General features: G+C 35.3%; 3 protein-coding genes across 3 annotated transcripts; all 3 read right to left on the reverse strand.

Annotated features, from left to right (window-relative positions):
* Positions 1-97: 97 nt before the first annotated feature.
* On the reverse strand, positions 98-12062 carry LOC135687129 (uncharacterized). Its single transcript, XM_065203647.2, has 6 exons — positions 11864-12062; positions 4836-6971; positions 4421-4454; positions 4034-4163; positions 3475-3514; positions 98-1448 (listed from the first exon to the last, which is right to left on the reverse strand). Exons 1-6 carry the CDS (start codon positions 11958-11960, stop codon positions 1426-1428), a joined length of 2460 nt encoding a protein of 819 aa, XP_065059719.2. The 5' UTR covers positions 11961-12062; the 3' UTR covers positions 98-1425.
* Positions 12063-15564: 3502 nt separating this feature from the next.
* LOC135687305 (dickkopf-related protein 3) lies at positions 15565-19690 on the reverse strand. Its single transcript, XM_065203875.2, has 4 exons — positions 19459-19690; positions 17304-17499; positions 16612-16825; positions 15565-16256 (listed from the first exon to the last, which is right to left on the reverse strand). The coding sequence occupies exons 1-4, from the start codon at positions 19588-19590 to the stop codon at positions 16202-16204; spliced, it is 597 nt and encodes a 198-aa protein (XP_065059947.1). The 5' UTR covers positions 19591-19690; the 3' UTR covers positions 15565-16201.
* Positions 19691-21280: 1590 nt separating this feature from the next.
* On the reverse strand, positions 21281-24902 carry LOC135687215 (uncharacterized). The gene is made up of 5 exons (XM_065203758.2): positions 24650-24902; positions 23723-23840; positions 23038-23230; positions 22387-22545; positions 21281-21943 (listed from the first exon to the last, which is right to left on the reverse strand). Exons 1-5 carry the CDS (start codon positions 24749-24751, stop codon positions 21901-21903), a joined length of 615 nt encoding a protein of 204 aa, XP_065059830.1. The 5' UTR covers positions 24752-24902; the 3' UTR covers positions 21281-21900.
* Positions 24903-25774: the final 872 nt, after the last annotated feature.

Consider the following 25774-nt stretch of genomic DNA (forward strand, 5'->3'; position numbering starts at 1 on the left):
GCTACAGGCATCGTTTTCCGTTACGAGGCTGTGCCTATGACCTTCGATATTTATCAATATCGATAAAGAGGCGGCTTGGACAATGAAAGAATTCGGCTTTGTTATAAATTTATTAACTAAATATTCAAACCCCAACTTTACACATACTGAGCACATAATATTCAACTGTTTCATAGATTTGATTAAACAACGATCTACAAGCTTATTGCTTGTTAAAAGAATGAATAAATGAATATATAATGATATCCATGAAACAGTAATTATCCAACACCTTGATTCGGATGGTACTTCTTACCTTTGTTATAAAGTATTGACAAAAAGCGTCTAACTTAAGCTTACCATTCCCCTAGGGTATACTGTGGGTACAGCAATATGAGAAAAGTAATTAAATGAACTTATCTTGCAATCAGAGCTTTGGAAACAACAACAATTACATTTTCATGCCCAAACCCCGCCCTATTTTAATTTTTTGCAAGAAAGGTTTCCCGGAAGGAAGCTTGAGGGATTCCCTGTATAAAGGATATACACTCTATTGCGCTCTGCTAGCAATGGAGAATAGTCAAGTTAAGTAGGATCTTCAATCTCTTAATCTCTCCTTTAAGTCTTCTAAGAAAAGTCCAGACTGCCGCGTTTGATTGGCTCCTTGTTTTTGACCAATCATCAGCCGGTAACCTCTCATATTGTTGAAGATTAAAAGAGAGAAAACGAATTTCTGTCTTTACAAGTTGGGATTGGAAGTATACTACAAAAGAATCTCTAAGGAGTGTCCGACAATACTACTTCAGTATGCTATGTTTTCACTTTCAAATTTAGCAGCTTTAAAGGTTCATTGGGTTGATTTCATTTCAGTAAATAAATCTCATAAAGGGATAATATAAAGAGATAGAACATACTAACTGGTAAAAATTCTCTAAAGCATGCTCTGAGTATTTTGCACGGCAGAATTTGCATGTACATTGAGCTTTTTGGCGAAATAAAATATTATCTTTTCTGAGGCAATGTCGAAATTTAAATCGAATAATGTGATGTCATCTAGCAAAATGAAAACGTAACTCAATGTAATGACGTCATCTAGTAGAAACTTTTTAACGCTTCCTTGTATGATGTTGGTTTCGTAACTTTAAAATTTTAAGAATTGCTTTCTAATTGTACACGTAGACAAAAATGCCATCTCTAAAGCTATGAAAAGTTTAATTAATGTTAAATAACGACCGGAAATGTTCATAATATTAATTAAATAATATAAATCGTAAATTTGAACACTTCGAGAACAACGCTTTTGATAGCTATGAAAGAATAAATTCCCTTCCTGAACTCTTACTGCAACATCTAATCTCAAAATTTATCACTTCTTTATTATTACTCTCAAGGAGAACTGCAGTTGATTAAAAAACAACAAATATGTACCTAATACAAGTCAGCATGCTAGGCATATGTCGCTTCATCGCCTAAAAAGAAAACAAAAAGAAGTTAGAAACACCAAACGTTATCTCGTCTAGAACTGTTAAAAAGTATTGCATATTGTTGTGAAATAGACGCTGTTCGAATCATGCGCCCTATTAAACTCGTTATTCTGATTTGCCCAGTTTCAAGTAATTTGTTAAATAATTTGTTTATATCCTGTTTGTTGACTTGTTGAGGCCTGTTCTGTTGATATTGGTATTACCTAGTACTATCCATATTTGGTTGTCGTAAGACTTGTGTACGCTGGTACCATCCCTTTCGCGCTGTTAAATTTATATTTTTCGGTAGTAATTTTTATGTTAGTATTCTTGTCACGCGGTTATATAGTTAGGATATTTTCCCAGTTGTCAGTCAATTCTTGTAGCCGAAAGTAGAAGACATGCCGCGTTTATAGACGTTGTTAGAAGCAAAGAAAGAGTTAAGACGAAATAGCCGAATTGCTGTTGTTTCTCTGAGGTCGTAAGTTCATCTTATACCTTTGACGTTTCCTGTTTATGACAAATATATTTGTGAGGCTCGCAGTTAGCTTTACAATATTCAGTCCCTCTAGAAGTCTTTCCGAATACTATCCAGGCATGTCAGGCGGTCTATAGCAGAGTAACGAAAGGCAAACAGTGGCGGACACCTGGGGGCGAGGGGGCGGACGCCCCACAATATTTTGGAGTACAATCGTCTTTTGTTCTAAAACAATTGGGAAATGTGACGTCATCTTATAAAAACAATAAGCTTGCCCCCTCCCCCGATATTTGACCAAGTTTTCGCCCCCGATAGCAAAATTATTTACCGTAAAACCTCGAACTAACCCCCTGGGGGCTTTTTTTATTTGTGATATTTTTGGATGGGGGCTTACTTGAGGAAGACCTCGTTTATTTTTTTAGGAACTTCTTTATGAGCATCTAATTGATTATTACAAAAAGTATGAATTTTTGAGGTAATTCAATAAAACGCCAAAGGCAACCTCAGATGGCAAAAATCAACAAACTTAGGGGCCAAATTCGAGAAGCTACGGTAGCAGTGGGGGCTTATACGAGGTGGGGGGGGCTTATTGACAATTTGTTGTTCTAGGGTGGGAGCTTACTCGAAGGGTAGGGGCTTATTCGAAGGCGGGGGGGGGGTTTCGAGAGGGGGGAAATTCGAGGATTTATGGTAAACTATGTTTTGTAGTAACTTAGGCCCGTCTTATTTTACACAGCAAAGCCTTAATTAAAATATAAATTTCGATAAAAGGATCTTCAGTGGAAAGAGGATTGTGAGCCATAAAGAGAGCGGATACTTTGTATGCTACTTTTGTCTGCTTGTGCTGCTACATCAAAAGTATGAAACGATAGAGATTTAATTACCCCTTTAATCCCATTATTAAACATCGCAATAAATTTCTTGGAAGTTTTTGAAGGCATTTTTCTCCCTCTTGAAAAGTTGCAATTGATTAAATTTTTAAACCTTCAAATTTTTAAATTTATCCTTTCTTGGTTAATTGACAATTAGCTCAAAGACCAAGACCTTCAATAAAAAGAGGGTATGATTCCTTAAAAAATCTTACTGGAAGCTTAGACTAAACAGTGATTTGAAAAATGATAGAAAAAATGACCTATTTTTGAAAAAATCTTTCACTAAGCACAGTGAAAAGTTTTCTTACTAGAAATTTATTAAAAATCGAGTGTAATATAAAAAAGAAAATGATATATTTATGCTGGAAAGTCATATTTGTTTAAGTAGCACAGTCGAATTTAAAATGTAGCTTGATCAGTACACAACCAAATTAAGGTCCCCCTGTCTACCAAAAAAACATACGGGATATTGATAAGATTATGTTTAAGGGAGAAATACTCACAGGGAAAGTCTTTTCGTCCTTTATTCGAAGAGCATGCGTAATAAGGACTTCGTTCCATACGCAGCTCGTTGCCTCCAGGACGGAGGGTTGCCTCCCTCATTAGAATACTTCCACTTGTTCGACTCCCCGACAGTTATAGTAAATAATAACAGTATGGTCCAGAAACTCTTACAACTTACCAGTTTTTCGCATTCTTTTGTATTCTTTAGTACCTCTAATCTGGAATGGAGACAACGTAAACAAATAAACATTTTGTCGTTTAAAACATTGATACTCATGATAAAAAATATTATAGCTCAATATTATAGGAGATTCGAATGCATATATTAATGAATAGAACGACAGAAGCCCGGATATTCACGTTCTGTAGCTCATTATCAACAGGCAATTAGATTTAGAATGAGAACAAAGCTAAAAAATTGTACATGCAAAAAAGGTACTATGTCTAACTGAATTTCGATGGTCATTTAAATTTCCCATTTGTTGGGATATACATTAGACTCATTGTTACGTATCCAATCAGCTGCATAAGACTAATCATTGACGTACTCTTAATAATTGATACGCTATAGCGCCTTTTGTTGAGTCTGCACGGTTAACTGATGGGGCATAGCGCCTTTAGCCTGAATATGTTGACTGAAATAATGCAACATTTGTATGGTAACCACCTGCCTAAATGCCTTCACACTGGTTACGGGAAACAGGGAATGTGGTTAATATAAGAATGAAATAACAAACCTTCCGTCTAGAGTGGAACAATGCATATATTCCAAATATTAACGCTATTAAGAAAAGGAACACAACTCCAAATGAATATCCTCTGGATGAGCTTTCCGGAGCATAATTTTTGAAGATAGGCAATTGGCTTCTGTGAAGGAAAAATCATAAATTAATGGAAAAGTAAAACAATTCAAATATTGATTAAACAAACAAGAAAATAATGATTATTTAATGCAAATCATTCTTAACTATAGATGATAACATAATAAACCTTTTTTCGTTGAAAACTCGAAGTAATATGAAGTAATTTGAAGAGGAGAAAAGAAATTTCGTGAAGAAAAAAATTTGAACACAGATTATTATGCAAAACACGAATATAACTGAGAATTGTGAGAAATTTCTTACACTAACGGATTGTCTTTGCCTCTTTGTCCAGAATCTAAACACAAAAATAGATTAGGTATATAAGGCGAAGGAGTCGATCAGTCAATCAATTAGTCTTTCGATCAATGATTACATTCAATCCATAAGTCATTAAAATCAGTTAGTCAGGTAAGTAATTACCAAAGCAATTATTTTTTTACTTTTCTTCAAAGATAGATTCCAAGTAGGCTGTTAACACTCATTCCTAAAACCTTTTTCTAAAAAAGTTGTGAAAATGTCAGCTTAGAAATTTAACATATTTTACTGAAGTCCTCCTCGTCTGGCGCTCCTAATAGTACAAAATTTCGTATAATAATGAGGAATGAATAGAAATATATACCCAGAAAACCTTATGTTAACTGGCACAAAAGTCCATTGTATTTGCAAAGAAACATACCCTGTAGAGGCAGCCCGTCCGATTTTTCTTCATACTCTTCATTCCCAGGCAAGCTATTATCAAAACCGAACTTGTTTACGTTCATATCTTCACTTTCTGAATCAGGATCTTCCTTTCTTTTTTGAGTTTTAGTATCATCTCTGCTCACATCACTCCCTGTAGAAACCGTAGTTTTGACTTCTGGCTCTGGTTCGTCAGGGTCTGTTGGTTTTGTAGGGGTATGCGCATCCCCCTCCTTGATATGTGATTTCTTTGTTGGCTCTACTTCTAAATCAGGATCTTCCTTTCTTTTTTGAGTTTTAGTATCATCGCTGCTCCCATCACTTCCTGTAGAAACTGTAGTTTTGACTTCTGGCTCTGGTTCGTCAGGGTCTGTTGGTTTTGTAGGGGTATGCGCATCCCCCTTCTTGATATGTGATTTCTCTGTTGGCTCTACTTCTAAATCAGGATCTTCCTTTCTTTTTTGAGTTTTAGTATCATCGCTGCTCACATCACTTCCTGTAGAAACTGTAGTTTTGACTTCTGGCTCTGGTTCGTCAGGGTCTGTTGGTTTTGTAGGGGTATGCGCATCCCCCTCCTTGATATGTGATTTCTCTGTTGGCTCTACTTCTAAATCAGGATCTTCCTTTCTTTTTTGAGTTTTAGTATCATCGCTGCTCACATCACTTCCTGTAGAAACCGTAGTTTTGACTTCTGGCTCTGGTTCGTCAGGGTCTGTTGGTTTTGTAGGGGTATGCGCATCCCCCTCCTTGATATGTGATTTCTCTGTTGGCTCTACTTCTAAATCAGGATCTTCCTTTCTTTTTTGAGTTTTAGCATCATCTCCGCTTCCATCACTTCCTGAAGAAACCGTAGTTATGACTTCTGGCTCTGATTCGTCAGGGTCTGTTGGTTTTATAGGGGTATGCGCATCCCCCTCCTTGATATGTGATTTCTCTGTTGGCTCTACTTCTGCACCAGGATCTTTCTTTTCTTTCGGGGTTGTAGTATCATCTTTGCTCGCAGCAGTTGCTGCGGGAGCTGTTGTTTTGGCTTCATTACCTTCTTCTTCGTGATCTGCCTGCTTTGCATAGGTTTCATATTTTTCGTCCTTTGTAGGTTTTGTCGCTGTTGGTGCTACTTTTAAACCAGGCTTTACATTTTGTAATAGCTTCGGGCCTTTTTTATCCCCTTTATCAGTTTTTATCCGTTTTGTAATGGCTTCGGGCTTTTTCCCTGTTGATGCTGCCTGTGAACCAGGTTGTCCCTCGTCTACTTGGTACGGAGCATCGTCACCTTCATAAGAATTACTTCCTGCAGGGGCTGTTGCTTTGTCTTCTTTGTCATGATTCTTTACTTTTTGTTTTGTTTTCCCATGGTCGTCTTTGGGATTACGATGTGTTTCCTTTGTAGTCTTCACTTGTTGTTTACTATCTACAAGTACTGAAGTAGTCACAGTATCTTCTTCGTTACGTTTTGTGGCTGCTGTAGTTTTTATTAGCTTCTTAATGACACCTTCTCCTGCTTTGGATGAGGAAGTGCCATTGGTAGACATTGTTTGCGGGATGGTTGGGCCAACAGTCACTGTAATATTTGTAACTACATTGATTTTATTTTCCTTTCCTGATTTTCTGCCAGACTTACTGCGAGGACTAGGGCCGATTGCTATGACACTACTTTTCTTTTTCATTGTGTTTTCTTCCTTCTTTTTAAATCCATTTTTATTTTTCAATTTTAGAATTCGTTTTTTCTTGTCCGCATTAATCCGATTTTTCTTTTTATCAACTTGATTCGTCTTGTTCTCTGGTTTATTTTCATTAACCTTTTTCTCAGGCTCTGTAGCAACTGCATGATCTACAACAACATTCTGTGTGTCGTCTTTAGGCTTATCTTCCCTTTTTTTCGATGCAGATTTCTGGCTGTTCTGATGACTTTTGCCCTTGTTTTGCCTTTGCATATGGTTTTTCTGTTCTTTTTGTTTTGTTTTCTTATTTCTTTGTTTAGGCTTTCTTTCCTTTCCCTTTTTTTTGCCAAACCTCCAACTTATTGGAGCAAAGTCACTTTCATTGTTAACTTCTGATGATTGTTCAATCACGTTTGGAACTTTAACCAAAGTTTTTCTTTGTGACGAGTTATGACTAACTAGCTTTTTACTCCCTGTGTATCAAAAATACAAATCAAATTTAGGGCATAGAAGTTGGACATTGGAATTATCTTAATTAATTACAATATATACTACATTTTTCATAAATGGCACAACCAGACTCTTCTTGAAAGAAAAATGACTTTATCCTACAAAAGAGACAGTATAAAATAACTTTAGGCAAAGTAATGCCTATTGTTGTGCACATGCTATCAAAACCATATCCAGCTTTCTTTATTCCATGAATGTAAAGTTTCATTTCACTTTCAAATTTATGAAAAAGATACAACAATACCATCTTCAAAAGAATATAATTCTCCAAAATAACGATGATGATAAATAGAAAGCTACAGTCAAAAGATCATTTGTAGTATCATTGTGGGGAAATTTTATGCTATTAAGATTACTTTTGTGACCTGGTAAAAAAACAAATAGTACTTTAGAACGAAAAAAGAGAGTTAGGCGTAGTTTAGACAGCGCTTTATGGGCGCAGCGAATTAAATTATTGACCATGAAATATTGTCAATATGTCAATTTAATGCGCTCTTAATTCGCTGACTAAATCCGAGAGCGAAGCAAATAATTGAATTCGCTCATAATGCGCTCACTTGGGCGCATTATCAGCGCGTTATGAATCAAAATATAAATCAATTCAATTCGCTTCGCTGTCTAAAAGCAAACAATAAAATGAAGCGCTCTACGGGCGCATTTTGAGCGCATCTAATTGAATTTAATTCGCTGCGCCCATAACGCGCTGTCTAAACTACGCCTTAAAGTATCAGATTCTTGGCAAACACTTGATTGAGAAAGATGTCAGCTATTTTTCTAAATCATTATTCATTTCCAAAAACCTGTCCCAAAATGCAAGGTTTTAATGATAACATCAACTATCCTGAATGGTAGACAAACTTAAATAAAACTGAATAAAAAACACATTTCATACTGGCGGGTATCTTTGTAGAGGTAATGTGACAAAAGTGTACAATGATGAGAAGAAATCTGAGCTTTTGTCATCAATGTGGGTAGGCAATAACAGATTTTAGAAAGATAGAATCACACTATTACACACAGATGTTGTTTATGTAAATAAATACTTTACTGAGCTGGGAAAAAGTCCTTGATGCCGTATAGGCAAAGTTGTACATGCTTTGGTGCATAGAAAGTGATGCTTCTATGTTGCAACTCCAATTTTATCCCTTTATGAAATCTACAGGCAACTGTTGCAACTCAGGACTGCCCCGTTCTATACACCAAAGCAAAGAAGATTAAATTGATTTCCAAATTCAACATTACTTGGAATTTATAGACATCATATGATTCAGGTCTTCTTTCTAACAAATCTCATGCATAACAATAACAAATCCAAGAAACAGTAAAGTTGCTAAGACATCACTAAGTATTTTTTATTAAACTAGAAGCAAATTGACAGTAAACTAGACAGGGTGTACTTTGCAATTTTGTTTTATTTCACAAGTTATCAAGTTCAAATTCTGGAACTTATTGTTAACTGCAGTCTTTTCAAAACTTTGACTGGTTTGATTGAGTTTTCTTGGCATGAATTTAACCATGATTTGAATAGGCAACAAATGTTAGATAAAGAGATGTTATGTGCAGTTTTTGTACTAAAGCCTATAACTCATAGTTGTATAGCTATAGCTGTAAATAGATCAATTGCAAGTATGAACACAGCAAATCATTTTTGAAAATAGCAGGAAAAAGCGGAAACGGTTGATGCAATCTCCAAGTCTTTTTGGGAAAATAAAATCACATTGACACTGATGTTTCATTTTGTAAATGGGTTGCTTTTTCATATAGTAGTAAGCTTTATAAATCTGCAAATCTTTTACAATTACATTTAGCCATGTAAGCATATTTATTCATGTATTTAACAGTAAAGAAGTAGAAAAGGGCAGAATACTTTTGGGAGAAACACTGTTGTTTTTACCTCTATGTAGTTTTAGCTTTATTCTTTTCATTATCATTTGACAGAAATTGTAAGTTTTTTCTAAATATGCTCTTTTTCATCAAAGTTGCTTCTAACTTGGTTTTCAAAATTAACAAACAGGTCTGCAGAGTATTGCAGTTCTTGATGAGATTTCAATTATTTTGGCCATTCGTGCCACATGCAAACTTCTATTTACCAGTTATAAGGCATATAAAGAGAGCTCTTGTGTCGTGTCATAAATCAAAATTTGCATGCCTTTTCATTAAGCTATTTGCGAGGATGGCTCAGTTGTTAGAGGCCCTGACTACAAACTGAAGGGTTTGTGGTTCGAGTCTCTGGCATGACCAAACTTTCACCCAGAGTGGGGAGAGTGGCAAGCTCTCTGTAATTCCAGGCATAGGAATCACGAGGTGTGCTTGATAAGCATAGCTTCTCAGTGTCCTAAAAACTACCTAAGGATGCTAGGTAGCAACAAATACAAATACAAAAAAAATACAAATTTGCAGGACTGACATTACAATTGTTTCCTTATAAGAATACTATACATGTTGTGCAGCCTATATATTCTTTAGTATTTGAAAATATCAACTTTTTTTTCATATATTCTTTAGTATGTAAGTTGTTTTAGTATTTTGCACCCAGTGGCATCATCGTTGTAATGTCGTTAAGTATTTTCTAGGGAGTGTAATTAATAAATTTGTATTGTAAATTTTTATTGGAATGTAAAAAAAATATCACCAAAAAGCTGAAAAATGTAACATGTACCAAAACATTTTTGTCCAAAATAACTCAGAATATAAAGATCAGATAAGATCCAGAGGTAAGCTGGATAATTCTATATTCAGATGTGGATGTGGATAAAGTATTGTGAGAGAATGGAAAGTGTATTTGGTTTGTTCTTTTTTTTACCAATTGCAACCACCACCTAACTGAAGAGTCCAAGAGAGAAGAAAATAAACTCTTACTGTCTATAGAAGTGGAGATCCTTTGTTTTGATGTAGACACTTGAATGATTCCAAAATGTTTAAATTAAAAGACAACCTTGCTTGCCAAATGATTTTAAAATTCTTGTCACTATATGTCTTGACACACTCTGGATAGAGTCATGTCCCCCCTTATGGAGCGATTTCAGTAAAAAATGTTTCCTCTGCTTTTTGGTACTTCCTAATAGAATAAAAGTACTACAAGCACATTCTTTGCTGTATAATCTACATGCTTGTGTAAAGACAGTCTTATTGGCTTTTCTCTCTTTCTGCAAGAGCAACATTACTACAGGCTACTTTACTTCATGAAAAACTAAGGCCATCGCCCCTTATGGAATGACTCAAATTTAGGCATGCAGAAAAGCATGCAATGAAGAAAAACTGGGAATTATTATCTGCCTTCTTTCCTTCTACCTTTATCATTTGTCAGTATCAAACCAGACTCTCGTTGATCCATTTGTTTTCAAATTCAGAGTAAAGGAAAAGAGTTATCCCATCGGTTTGGTTTTCTTACTTGAATGAGACTTTATCACATGTCACACGTTCAGTCACTCATGAATTGTTGAGAATCACAACAGGAAGCCTGCCATTCCATTGAACAAGCCACTAGGCCAATGAAAGTGCTCCTGATAAAAAATCCTGACGAATGAAAATTGTGCAAGCTATTGTTTGGGTTTCAACGAAAATTCGTTTTTGGGAGATGAAGAAACACATTGTGGGGGTTGGTTTTGTTTTAGCTAAAAAACCGATTGAGGGAATGACCAAGAAAGTTGAGGTGCAGGAAAAAAAGAAGGGTTGAAGGTCTAATGACAACTTTTTCATTTACATTCCGCTTATTTTTAAAATATTCTCCTAGCTTTTAAAAACAAAATGAGACAACAACAATTAGCAAAAAGTTCGAGTAATGTCGTCAGCAAAATAATTTAGTGTGTTTTTTGAAGATAAACAAACCTAAACTCCTTCATATTTATTTTTATCATTGCACGGTCAGAATTCATGAAAAAATTGAATCATTCCATAAGGGGCGACATGACTCTATATCTGACAATAATACTCTTAAGGAGTGTCAGACATTCAAGCATTTTCCCTACACTTCTGCCGCAACCATAGTGCCACCTTGAGTTGCAGGCAAATCAGAGGTGGCGCCAGAAATCTTCCGACAGAGGGGCTGGAGCTTCAGACAGGGGGGCTAAAATGACTAAAATAAGCAGTTTTCGCATGTTATTTTGTCAAATTTGCTCTGACAATAACCTAAAATTTCCTCCGATGGGGGGGCTAGATGCTTCCGACAGAGGGGCTGTAGCTCCCCCCCCTCCTATAGCCCTCTCCTGGCGCCACCACTGAGGCAAATAGGGTGATTGCCCATATATGTAGATATATAGGGTCTGAAGGCCTATTCATTGTCCTTGTCATAATAATTCAGCTAAAAAAACAGCAAAACTGGCAGGGGATTAATGAATGTGGAATTTTAGAAACAATATCCCGGATTCATTAGTTAAAATTGTTGGAAAAAAAAAATAAAATTCAAGCTTTTCAAGTTTTATTTTAAACATGTGTGAACCGGCCACCTTTCGATGAATGATGTGGACGTTGGGACAAGATAAGAATGCATTTTGTGTACTGCTTCATTTTTTATTTTCTTATTTGCAAAAAATGGATCATGGAATTTGAATTTTTATGTTGAAATTTGAAAACTGAAGTCAATTTTTGAGAAATCTCTGTATATAGCAAGATGCGAAATCGACGACATCAACGGAACAGATAACTGTTTCTTTTTTTTCACTGATTTTATGAAGAAAGTTTTGAGGTGTTCTAAAATAGGGCATTATTATATTAGTGAAAGTTCATCACTGAGAGCCTAAAGCGCACAAAAAATAATCTGAAAAAAGTCTTCTGTATAAAATTTAATTTCATTTCTACCGGTTAATGGTTTCTTGGAATACGTACGTGAACTCATGTTAGGAATAATAAACCTTACCATCGTTATCTGAAGCATTATGATCATATGGTAGCGACTGTACTATAGAAGAAAGGTACATCAGCAGTGACAATGTTAACAATGATTGGTGACGCATCTTTTAGGCCTTGCTTGGACGAAGCTTTCTTGTCGATGATTTTCGTGTTAACTTTAGGCCTGCTCCTCTGCTCAACTTTCGTCAACGTTGTAAACAATTTATGCAAATGAGGTATTGAATTGAATTAAAAACAATCCCTTCGCAACATGAGCAAAGTGATGACGTCACAAAAATCTATTTTTGGAATTTTTGAACTTAGATCCCATAGCATCATGAAATACCTTTGAAAAAGCAAAATCAATCAAATGTGTTACGAATTGGCTGAGATATGGTCACATGTGTACAGGGCCGCGGAGAGAATTTATGGGCCCCGGGTCACAGAATAGGAATTAGGCAGAAGGCAGAAGGGGAACTCCTGCCTATCAGGTGAAGCCTGAAAAAACTAGCGCATGCGTTAACTTATACGAGGCTTAGCATGAATCTGTTGAGGAAATTTTAACAAAAAGAATGAAAGTAGACAACTTTATTTGAGACGAAATGCGCCATGATAGTGAACAAATTCAATTATGTGTCATAATTCGTTTATATCTGATTAACGAATGATAATTTGTCATGGCTAAGTTCGTCTAATGAAGTCGAGGTTAAAGGGGAATTAAGGAATTCTATTGTTGACTCAGGCTTCAAAAGCAACAAAGGAACCGACGAGAGTTACCCTTCTGCCTATTTCCTATTCTGTGCTCGGGTCATGACAAAAATTAAATTATAAAACATGCCTAAGGCAGACGCTTCTGTGAGGTATGGGGAATGCTCCCCAGAAATTTTTGAAAATTATGGTTGCTTAAGCTGCTAGGGTAGCTATTTTGGTTGCTAAAATTGCCATGGTGGCTAAACTGTGCCGGTGGCAATGGTGTAGATAGAGGGGGTCAGAGGGAGCAAAAATACCACTGTAGAGCTAAACTGCTATTTTGTCGGAAAACCTCTGCTCTTTTCAAAAATTTAACATGGTTGTCTATGTTTATCTAAATGCTATGTTTTGATGGAAAAAATTGAATCTAAATAAACATAAGAATATTCAATATATCGAAAGATCTTGTTTTCAGTTCCGATGTCGTTATGTTATGTTGAAATTTATGAGAAAAATATAGAAGCTTGTTAGATTTTTGTCGGAAAATCCATGTTTCTCACCCCTCCTGTGAATTAGAAAGACATAGAAAATATCAGGTACAAGATGATACATTTAGATAACTGAGAATAAAAAACAAATGGGTTAGGCACAAGATTTAGGGATATTCAATGGAAGAGATATAATTTATCACAATAATTCGAAATTCTTTAAGTTTAGAAAATGAAAAACGTTCAATTCGTTAACTAAATTGGACCACAACCGACACACTGTTGCAAATAGATGCGAATGCCATAGTGTAAATCTGTATGACATACATATTGCCCTGTATGTTGCCCTGCAATCACATTTTTGGTAACATTCAGACGCTTTCGAACTCATTTCGCTCTAGCAAACAAAGATGAGAAATTCTTAACAAAATCATATTTAACGCTGAGGCAGGCAACGACTACATGGACCTTTGTCATTATTGTTTCTAGTATTATGTTATGTTAATGTTGATGTGGAGGTGGGATTATAACTAGAAATTTTTTTCAATTGAGTTATTATTTATGGGCCCCTAAAGCCAAGGGCACCCAGGTCAGTGACCCCCCTGACCCCCCTCTCCTCAGCACTGCATGTGTATTGGCATTCTCCCCATCAAACCTCTGCATTTTGGTCTCTGTTCATAACTTTATGAACAGAGCGAAAATAACATTGATTCGTTAGCAAACTTCAAATCTTTCATTGGCAATATCTCAACTGATTTTAGACATATTTGACTAATTTTGCATATGTGGAAAAATTTCATAAAGATCTTTTATGTTTTGTGATTAAGATTCAAAAATTCTAAGAATAGGTTTTTGGTGACGTCACACTTTAGAACTTTATCAAAACCAAACCCGTCGAATCCACAGATACAGGCACAAAGCCAAGGGGGCGTGGGGGGCATTGCCCCCTCCCCCAACTTGAATTTTTGCCCCTCTGTGCTCGTCCAAAAATTTTAGGATCAAAACATGTTTTTTCTCAAAAATCAGAAATAATATGTTTTTGTCTACATGACTGTCGAAAAGGTCGGTCTCAACAAAGTTTCTCCATTTATGGTAAAAAGCAATATCTACTGTGCACCAGTCCACACAATGCTATATCGAGCAGCGTACGCTGAATGCTTGTTTTCGGTACTAACGAGGTAGATGCTCCCAACGAAGACGCCAAGCTGCAAATCGAGGCTCCAACTTACTTCATTTTCAGGGCTATTTTAATACACTTACTAGTGGGAAATTGCCCCTGTTGCAGTGGCTTTCCATTGGGCTATTGTCCTTTTTATATAAACATTCTCTATAGGCAAGCGGCAATGATTGGGCAACCTCAACAGTCATGTGCTTGTGTTCTGATTGAAATATTAGATCCACAACTGGTTTATATATTTCCTAGCGTAGAATTTTCGATCTATGTTCTGATTTTTTAAACACTGAACTGGATCAGATGAAAAGCTTTTGTTTAATCAAATGTTTGCTTTTTCAAAGCCTTTTTCAAGTTTTCACCCGTGTTTCAAGTACCACCAAAAGATAATTTTATTTCACCAGTGTTCTTATTCTTGCTGAATTTAATTATTGACATCTGGATTCTGAAGCTCATGCTTCCATACTTGTTTTACGCTTTCATGTTGTTTTTGGTGTCATTGGGGATGATAGCCAATACGTGAGCAGTAAGATTTCTGAAGTTTTGATTTTTGCACGAAATTTTAGCCCCTAGGCTCAGATGATAGTGTTTGAGTTTGGGTGCTCAGAACAGGAATTAAAATCTTTTGGTTTGAATGTCCATGTCACGCTGCCTTTCCATTTGCTATCAAGTATGTTCAGTAGCGTAGCGAGGGGGGCAAGAGGGGACGGACACCCCCCTTCGGATGCCAGAAATTATCTTTGAGAAAGGGCATTTTCTGATGTTCAAAGGGTGTGACCCGCAATATCCCCTTGCTCATCTCACCTCCCCCCCCCCCCTCCTCAATGTTACCATCCTGGCTACGCTACTTAGTATGGTGTAAGGGCGGGGATTTATTGACATGACAGGATGCCTTCTACAGTTTTTTATGTGTTTATTTAGAATTCTTCCCCTCTCATACCTACCATAGGTATTTGAGGTAGGACTGGTGCATCGACCTCATGGTGTGGGTAATTTCTTCTCCATTTCCTTCCAGTATTTAAAGTTGCTTTGTAACTTCTCGAGTCCATTAAGTTATATCTTATGCTTAGGGTTTTGTTTGGGTTACTTGGAGCGACTTTTGCCGATACACCAACGGCCAATCATCGCTTCCTATGATGAGAGAATATAGCAATGTCTTCCGATGGAAAAATTTTTCAGATTTCCTTCGCTGATATTTCTTCCAAAAGTAAGAAATTATTTATTGTTATAATGACACCTGGTCTTGTAAAAGCTATTCTTGCGATTTCTGTTCTTGCTCCATTTAGAGACACATTGTCAAGTCTCAAAACAAAAGCAAACACATTACATTAAACTGCATTTATCTGCATTGAGAAGAACATCACAAAGAAAACAATCAGCTCTTTATCATAACGACTTTTTACACAACATTTCCCTTGGTCAAAAACAATCAACCATTGCAGTCAAATACATTAAAGTAGCAAAGTAACGTTACATTTAACACACAAAGTTGTTTTAAAAAGCACTTCTTGTCTTTGGGGATTTCTGAGTGAAATGATTTGAAATTTATTGGGAGAAGTAAATGGTTCTAACTGGTCTGTCATTTCCTGCAACAGTGTTATGAATATACAATGTCTAGAACATCCCAACTTAAGCTTATATTTTAAATTTTTTATACTTATGATATTTTTTATTTGTTGAAGAGATGTTGGATAAGGGGTTTTGGGTATAGTAATATTCAACAAATGTCGATACAAAAAAGCATTGTTTTTAAGGTAAAAAAATCTTTATTTGAGAACGGTTTTTAGGTACAAGTAGCAAAATATAATCCAAACCAGGAACTAACTGCTGTACAAGCATAAAACGAATTCAATGCATTCGGTTGAAATGAAAGGGCATAGGGGCCAGTTTTAATCCTGTTTTTTTTAAACTAGAGTGGCAGGTGGTAAAATTACCTTCCATTTATTTATTCAATATGAAAATAGTTTGTTATCCTTAAGTGTGGACGAGAACATGTCCGAAAGATTTTTTTGACGGCTTACTTCTTGCCCTTGCCACCTGATGGCAAGCAGATTTCGTGGACTCCAAAGATTCTAAAGAGAAAGAAAAGCTTTGTTACAGCAATTCAACCAGAAAAAGTGGATGACAAACTATTTCAAAGCAACTCGAATTTCTCTACATTACATAATCAGGGACATATATAGCAAGCAAAGTATCCTCCTTGTTGCATTTGCATTGAGTTTCTTGCTTAATGCAAGACCAATATAAATTGATTGTATAACCCAGCCATATGAATTCAAAGTGAAACTCTGAAGTACAAGTTTATTTTGATAATCAGATAATCAGACAAAGACAGTAAATTGAATTTTGATAAGTGTCTCTTTTCAATAGGTTTATGGCTCACCTTATAAATAGAAGATGATAGAGCTGAAAGTTGACTACACTTACCCTACTTGCTTGCAAACAAGTCCTTGCTTGCATGGACCGCAAACAGGCTGCACTGTACCTCCGATGTAGACGGTTCTGAATTGATTGTAAGGTCCACAGGTCTGATGTTCATCCAAAGCTGGCTTGCAAATGCTGATAACAGGGTTGATAGCTGGTTCACGTACACAACACAGGTTGGCACCAACGCAATCCTTTTGTCGATCACAGAATGTTCCTAAAGCAAGAGACAATCAAGAGCCGTTAGAAATGACATCATGCTGCAAGAAAGCTGTGTCCATCTGGAGACCTACCGATCCAGTTTAATATTATTATTTTTGACTTTGGCAAGTAGAATTATTAAAGACAAGTTGATTTGGAAATCATACGTGCAATAGTGAAACAAATGCAAAGATATAAGACAAATTTGAAAATATTTAAACGGGTTTTCATTTTTAATTTGCAGATTTCTTCCTTAGCTATCTAGCAAAATTATTCTATTACACCCACAAAATTTTCACTTAAAATTGACAATCTACCTTCCCCTAGTGAACAAGGCTAACAATCCTACATGCAGTGGGAATTACTCTCATGAAGAACACTCCACCTTCCCTTCTTTCTTTAATGAAAATTAGATATAACTTTGCCATTCTAAAAATTTTCTGTGAATCAAAAAGATGAAAATGACATCATAATAGTGAATTCTAAGCTCTGACCTTGCTTTCCTTTGCTGGAACCCTTCTTACATCTACCGTATGTGCATTCTGTTCCAGGGCAGCATTGTCCGTTCTGCGTGCAGGCAACGTTTTCCTTCAGGCAATCGACACATAAAAACATGTGGCAGTATTTGTTCGCATCTGGACATGGCTTGTGAACATTGCATTCCTGTGAGTAGTATCCGGGAGCGATCATCTACAAGAGGAATGCTTTAATTTTAGCATCAGTGATCAATTTTGTGCCAGCCTACCATGTGTTATTTACTGTTCTATAAGAAATTCATGTGATTTAGGTGTTTATTTTCATTAAGTTAGATAGTAATGCTTTTCAACTATCCCTCAAGGAGGAGTTTCATCACATCAGTTTATTTTCGTCAATCCTACTAGCTACAAAATCAACAATCTCCCATATGTTTTTCCATTTCCATAAAAGTTTACATGAAACATTCGGAGGTTACAAGACGATGTCACGGGGAACATGAAAATACATAGCAACCCTGCAAACATAACATTTAACATAACAATTCAACACTAAATACAAATATAACAAAACCATATGTTTTGTAGTGCTTAATAGCTTCCAAAAGTTTTTGTCTTATAACTCATCGTATCCTGACATTTTCTTGTAACATCTCATTTTTGCAAAGAACCCTTGTCATAAAAAGTGGTTCCTTGCTAAGAAATCCACCAAATTAGGCTCAACAGGTCCAATATGCATCTTTGTTTGCTATGAATTGACTGTCATTGTACGATAAATGTACCTGTAATGTCGGTATTATCGACTAAAATCGTGGATTTTTATGGTAAAAAATTAACTGCATAATGTTGTCGCTGTTTGCTTCATCCTTCATTTATCATGGCAAGTTATTGCATAGCACAAAGTAATGAAAGTTGGTTAAGAACAAAAAAAATCACACAAAAGCACATTGAAAAATTACCAGATAAATAAATTTGATATATTCTGTTTACAGGAATTGATTGTTAAAAGAAATTAAAAGCCCTCTTGTTCAATTTAGAGAAAAGATTGAAATTTTCAGTTTTTTTAAAGCTTCGTTTTTGGCAAACGTGCTATTCAGATATGCTTTGGTTCGTTTGTAAACATATAGATAAGCAAAATGAAATTCTATCTAAGCTCTTCCAAATTAAGAAAACATTTGTTTTTGGTGATATTCTGATTGATTAAGATGCATTTTATACTCATTTGTTTAAGAGATGTATTCAATTTTTTTTTCAGCAATTTATCTTTGCGTGACAATACCTGTTTGTAGATAATCTGTTTTTAAGATACATTATATCTTGAAAATTTTTCATATCAGAGGAGAGCTTGACTTTGAATTTTAAACGGTTTGAAATAAGAATTGCCCGGTATTTCTGTAAAGCATTTGACTGTATTATTAATGATGCAATTAAAAGCTATTGTTTTGAATGTTTGCTGTCTATATCGCTCTCTTTTTGTATCTATTTGTTTCATCAGTAAGCCCTAACGAGATTGTAAAAGAGAAAACTTTGCTAAAGACGGCAACACTAGAGATATTACTTTTTATAACAATATTTTTACTAATGCTTTTGCTAGATAGATAATAATCAGCAGATAAAAAGAAAACACAGCTATGGATTTTGCTATTGCCCAGTTGCCCAGTATTTTCATTTGGCCTAGCCTTTGTACAACCTCCGTGTACAATTAGGAAACTTACGCGAGTGAGCCTTTGGTTGGTTTTTGTTTTGGTTGGTACGTGAGTGAGTCAAAATGTCAACTTAAAGCTTTGATTCGCTCACAGTACAATAAGTAAAGCACAAGAAGGGAATGTTAAGAAATTTCACCTATTTTTCTTTTTATCAGTTGTATATAGATGACAAAATTTTTTATCAGATAGCGTTAGAGAATAGCAAAATTATTTGCGTCTTTAAACAGAGCTTGAATGCTCCAAGATAGATGCTAGGTATCACGAAATGCTCTTACTTTATCTCATTGCTAGAAAAGTGCTTGACACCAAAACGAATAAGACATTTCTATCCGACAAAAACCTTATCCTGTAAGTTCGTTTATGACCATGTCATTGTAACAGATTTGTCAAGCAGGATACATTTTTTTATTTAGTATTCAGTTCATATTATGACTAGACCTTGTAACTATAAGCAAGGCTAGAAACCATACCCTTTTAAAATTCTTTGTTTTTTCGTCTGTCTCTTTCTCTGATCCATGAACAGTGATCTTTTCTCCGAGTTTAGAGGCAGCGGCTAAAGCACAAAAAGCTCCAAGAAGGAGCAAAACCCTGGCAGAATCCATTGTTGTTTTTCAATCTAGCCCCTATATTTCCATTAACTAATTACTTCTGCAAAATTCAGATCGGAACAGTCGACAATCGTCATCAGTAAAAAATTGAGAAACTCTGCAATGGTCTCAATAAATTATTCATGCAATTGTGACCCCGATTCATGGTTGCAAATACAAGCGCGTAACCTTGTTCATGATTCGCTTTGATTCGGGAGAAACCTTTGTGCTGCAGTTTGACTCCCAAGGGACCTGTATGTGCACCTGCGTGACAAAGCCAGTGAAGCCTTTGCAAAGGTGTATAGACTCAATTAAACCTGTGCATCGATCTCAAAGAAATTAGCACAGCGAGAGCAGATGCTATCAGTTTAGCCACATTGATACTTTGCCGGGATTGTTCACAGTCAGTTAGGCAATAAACAACGGTTTATCTGTCAGTAAACAAGAACTCAGCAATAAAGCTGCAGTGATTAGTATCAAAAACCTGGAAAGATGATATGATAAGCTCTTTCCCTTGGATTCAAACTTTAGATATGATAACATGTATCTCATATCAAACAACTTAACAAACAATTTTATTTGGAATTGCACACAAACAGTTTGTCTTTCCCTTAATCAGCAGTTTTCTACATCATTAGAATCAGATAAGATCTCCCTGATAATCATGCCCATTTTCTTAAAAAACAAACTTTTTATCATGAATAAATTATGAATAAACTTTTATTCATACCAAAAACAAACCTCGGTAGGTAAAATTATCTTTTAACAAATCTCTATAGACATTATTTACACATTTTTCAACATGTGTTACCGGTCTTGTTTGAATTCTCTCATTAACATTTGCCTGATGCCTGAAACTTTTAATTGTCCTGCTTTACAAACTAAAGCTAGTTTTTATAGTATATGAACTGAACCGTAGTTGTACGAAGCATTGCATTACCTTTTTCCCTTATAACTGCAAACGTATATTTTCACTATTATAAATCAAAAGTTTGGTTGTTTTGAAAAGCTACAGCTATACCAACTGCCCTTCAAAAAGTCATCGACATATAAGCCAGTTTTGTCATTCCTGACATGTTTACAATAGATTTAAAGCGGAAAAATCATTGTATGGCATAGGATTGTTTGAAAGAGTTCTAAAAGCCTACAGACTATACTTTTGGTCATTATTATGGGGCACTTTTGGTCATATTTTTCACAGAGTACTTCTAGACGTAACGTGATGCATTTAACACTATCAAACAGGAAATTTCCCATTGACTTTTTCTTGAAATCGTTAGCAAAGAGTAAAGCCATCTTGCTAGCGCTTTTTTATTTTTGCCCTCTATTGCATTCCTTAGAAAATCTTTATATATTCAATTTTCCAAGTTCTCTTGTCTCTAGTTTTCTGTTTAGCATTCCCTATATCATATAGCTAATCTTTTGAGTAGCTTTTACCTGATTGTGATCAATTCAAACTGTTTTCATTTCTAAATTTTCATTTTGTGACAAAAGGATGTACAAAGAGCATCGAATTTATCTTTATGTCTTTAATTTTTAATTTGTCTAGTCAAATTTGATTTGCTAAATGCTTTCAAACTTCATTATCTGATTTCTTTTAACAAGATAACCTTATGAAAAAAACGACTTTGAAAATTAACAACTTAAAGTTATTTCGATGCTATATAATGGCTATGATGGAAGAAATTGACGAAGAAACGGAAGATTTCGTGCAATAAAACACTTTTTAAATACCATACACTGAATAATGGAGATGTTTTACACAATAACACAGTTATATGACCGATTTTTGTCTTTATAATAAAAAAGATGTAGATAGGAGTATAGTACAGAAAAGATTTCAAGAAGTATAGAAAAATAACACAATATCTTTCTGTTTAAACTTATAATCCTTCCTGGACATCAAAATTCACAAATTACATCGTGAAATGGCAAAAAATGAATTCAATGGGTAATTACATAGTTTTAGGCCAGTACAAGATGCATAGCCAAATATCGGGTTTAAATACTACTGATTGATGGTCGATTTTTAAGGACTTCAAAAACTAACTAAAAAAGATTTCCATGCTATTCATCGTCTGAAGGATAAAGATTTGATACGTTGATTTAAGTATAGAAAATACGGTTTAAGGGCCAAAAGTTTGGGGTTTGAAAGAAATATAAATGGACATTATCCTACAAATTTTGTACAAAGGCATATATTCTATCTTGAGTCAAAATTGTCGTCTCTTTTTACATAGATCTTTTTACCCAATATCGATGTTTGTTAAAAAGAGTCATTAACAGCTCTTCGCCTCTTTTTTCTTCATCGTTAGTGATATTTGTTTAGTCATCTTCTTTCATACAGATCTCATGGATGCCAAATAGACTGCAAATAGACAAATGAATATCAAATTCAAATAATAGGAAAATGTTATAATTTTTAGCTACATTTAGTCGTTAACGTGATAAAGAATCTTCAAGAAATGGCACTATTGAGAGGCACGTCAAGCTTTTTTGCTAGGTTAATTTGCAATAAACGGAATGCCCTAAAACTATATGCTATAAACGTGGCATACAAACGACTGTCTTTGTAGACAATTTTCTTGCTAATTCTTTCTCATGGCTTTGTTGTCACAAAGGACTAGGTCAAAAGAAACATATTAAATTGCTAAAAGCTCTTGAAGTTCAAGATGTATGATAGAAATTTATGCAATGAATTATAATAGCTAAGTATAGCCTTCTACTTTTTATTTTGCCACAAAATTTCGAATACAATGGTAGGCATAATGAATAATACTCTTGAATATCAAAGATTTTGGTCAAACTTACCCAACTTGCTTGCAGATGAGTCCTTGTGCGCATGGTCCACATGCCTTTTGTACCTGGGCGCCGACATATACGTTCCTAAAGAAGTTGATTGGACCGCAGACCATATCCTCGGCTAGTGGTGGTTTGCAGATTGAAATATGTGGGTTGATGGCTGGTTCCCTGGAAAGTGAAACATCATAATATTAAATGGTGCGGTAAAGCAATAAACGATCGCTGCAATTATGATTCAACTTAAGCGTTTTAAGATTTTTGCACTTCAAAAGAATGTTCTTCTCAAATTCTCAAAGTTTAAAATTTTAAGACAAACAATTGTCAACAGTACAATCTTTGCATGAAACAAAGCCTGTCTATTTTGCTCAAATATGCATCAGTTTCTTTCTATAATAGTTTGCCAAATGTACACATTTATACATACAGGTTTTAGGTGTAATTTCAGAAATATCACAAACATTATGTCGATATAACTAGTCTCTTTTCATATTTTTTTTGCTAAGGAATGGTTTTGTTGGCCTATTTTATTATCTTCGTTCGGTGGGGTGGACGAAATGTCTTTATGTTCCTACCGTAGTGTATGATAACATTGCTATTCAGAATTGGTAATAATCAGTGTTAACCTTGACTAGGTCAATAAGAAATCAAACATCGACCAACCTAACGCAACATGCAGCTTTTCCCTCTCCTGCACAATCTTCATGTCTGTCACAAAATGTTCCAGGTTGTCCTTCTGTCACACCAGCTTTGCACCTACCATATGTACATTGTCCTTCACAGCATTGACCGTTTTGTGTACAAGCAACATTTTCTTTCAGACAGTGGACGCATAAGAACAAGTGGCAGTATTTCTCTACACAAGAAATAAGAGAGCTTTTGAATGAGAAAGTAGGCTCGAGACAGTTTGCCAAACTAAGAGAATTGAAACTTTGACTCTGTACTGCCAAAGGACAATCTATGTTCAATCAAAACATGCAATGCAAAATTAACGGTAAAATAACATAAAAGGGAGGTTTTTAGTTTGTAGCTCCAAGAGATTTTAGTTTAGGTCATGTGCAAAGTTTTGATGGAACTACATTTCTTCAAAACTTGTCTTTAGCTTTGTTAAGCCTTCAAAACAAGTAAATGGCTACTGGAAGATATATAAGTATTTTGTTGTTATTTATGTATGTCCTTATAGTCTGACAATATACATTTTACTAAGAAGAATCTTGTAGATAATTTGGCATGTGCAGATATGGAACCCTTTGTTTCGAGCCTCATTAGGGCTTTCCAGCCAAAATGGTACTGGCGTTAACAGAGTGCCTCAATACAATTTTGATTGAAAAAAATCATTTTTTCTCACTTTCTGGGCAGGCTTTGTGTGCATTGCATTCTTGAGAGTAGTAACCGGGAGCTAACATCCTCGGTGCAATTTCTGCTCTTGCAACAATTGGGGCAATCGGTTCATTTGGAAGCTCAAACTAAAAGAAAACATTGAGTTGGTCACAATAGCATTATAAGGCTCAGATTTCCAGATTAAAGCAATTATTTCAATCAGTAAAGTTTCAATATGACTGAAGTATTCTCTTCAAAACAATGTTAGCAAAGATAAAGCCTTTCTGCTGCTATGAACGCCGAAGTTGACACTTTTAGCTTCCTTTAATCTTCAATGAATACAAATAAAGATAGTTTGTTGCAAATTTGAGTTAAATTAGCTATCAAAGTTAAAGTAACATGGGTTTGTTAAAAATTTATCTGTAGAATCAATTTTAGGTATACTATTTGAATTTGAATCTATGTAATATGTCTGTTTTACTTTGTTTCAAGAAATACCTTTGTTATTAGCTGAATTACGGTGTGGTATCAATATTATTCTGTCTACCATTTAGGCATCAATTAAAATAGGCATCATATGCAACTCACGAATCCCATATAAAGTTTTAATACCTAAAATCTACAGCTAATGATATGGACTTCGATAATTTGAAATTGCCTGCTTGGGATGTGGTCTATGTTGATTGGTTAGGAATAACTAAGAGACTCAAATCATTGACATATTCAAATGGACAAAATTAGATACAAGTCAAATCTCAAGTTATCTAACAGCCAAATAGGTTACAAGGTAAAGCAAAACTATCAATTTATAATTGGAATTAGAACTAATGAAAATTAGAACAAAATCTAGAGAATATTAGCTTCACATTAGAAGCAATAACTTGATTTTATCTAATCATCTGAGAGTTGCTTATCTGTTAATGCCAAATGAACATTATCAAAACGAACAACTAACCCTCTTGGCATTTTTCGATGATCTCTTCGCTTTCAATGCTGCACTAACAGCAACGAGTAATAAGATGCATCCTGATATCAAAGTAATTTTTGCACGCAACATCGTGCTTCTTCTTTCCAGCACGATAAAAAGTCCCCGTAGCACGGACAAAATTCCACAGGAATTATATATATTCTTCTAGAGTTCGAAGAGGCTAAGAAACGACGACATAAACTACAGGTAAAGCCTGAATGTTTTGCCAGTGAGAATACTGGACGGGTGATCCGATTCAAAGCCAATGGTCTCGTTTGCCAACACTGTGCAGGCAGGTAGGGTCATAAAGTCACATACCTGACCGCACTCCCTTGCATCTTGTGCATATGCAAGCATTGTGCAATTGTCCGTTTAATCATATTGCTTGGCACATTTAGGCTACTGAAAACAAACATGATTCTAGGTGTCAATAATCAGAGATAGAAACCATTGTACGGATTGAAGCAAGGAAAATCTAAGATTAGGGGTATCGATCTTTTCTTATCAATTCAATAGATTAAACCAGCTGACAGATAGGAAATCCATTTAATGAAAGCTGAGACTTCTAGTGGAATATAAGAGCTTTTAATTTAAAGCTTGCAAAATCCAAAACCATCCTTTACACTTGCATTATTGTCAACATCGAGCACTGTTTTGTCCGTCATCGCGGGTTTTTTTAGCTGAAACCCTGAATTACATATATTAGATTTTAAAGAACAAGAGCAAGTTTATTTCTTTCGAAAATTTGGCCAGCGCTTGAAATGCAACAATTATTCACTAAATACGTAACGTCCAAAAGCTACCGAAATACTGCATAAGACAGTAAAAAAATCTGTCAATAAGGAAACGACATTAAGTAGTATTGTATGAATTAGCACGGGGAACTACGTAAACCATTCATTAAATTTTGAAGGACTTATATTCAACGAAAGAATTAACAAATGTGGGGAAATTCCAATTTTTAGAGGTATTTTCACAAACATGCTAGAAAAACCAAATCAGTTTGTAAACAGAAGGCGGGAGATAGCATGCAGGTACCGTCTCTATGCCATAGACATTTTTTTGTACTTTAATATTCATTGGGAAATCTTCGAAGACAAAACAAAGAATCGC

Source organism: Rhopilema esculentum, chromosome 17, assembly GCF_057945365.1.
Source record: "Rhopilema esculentum isolate cy_ngs chromosome 17, ASM5794536v1, whole genome shotgun sequence".
Taxonomy (NCBI): domain Eukaryota; kingdom Metazoa; phylum Cnidaria; class Scyphozoa; order Rhizostomeae; family Rhizostomatidae; genus Rhopilema; species Rhopilema esculentum.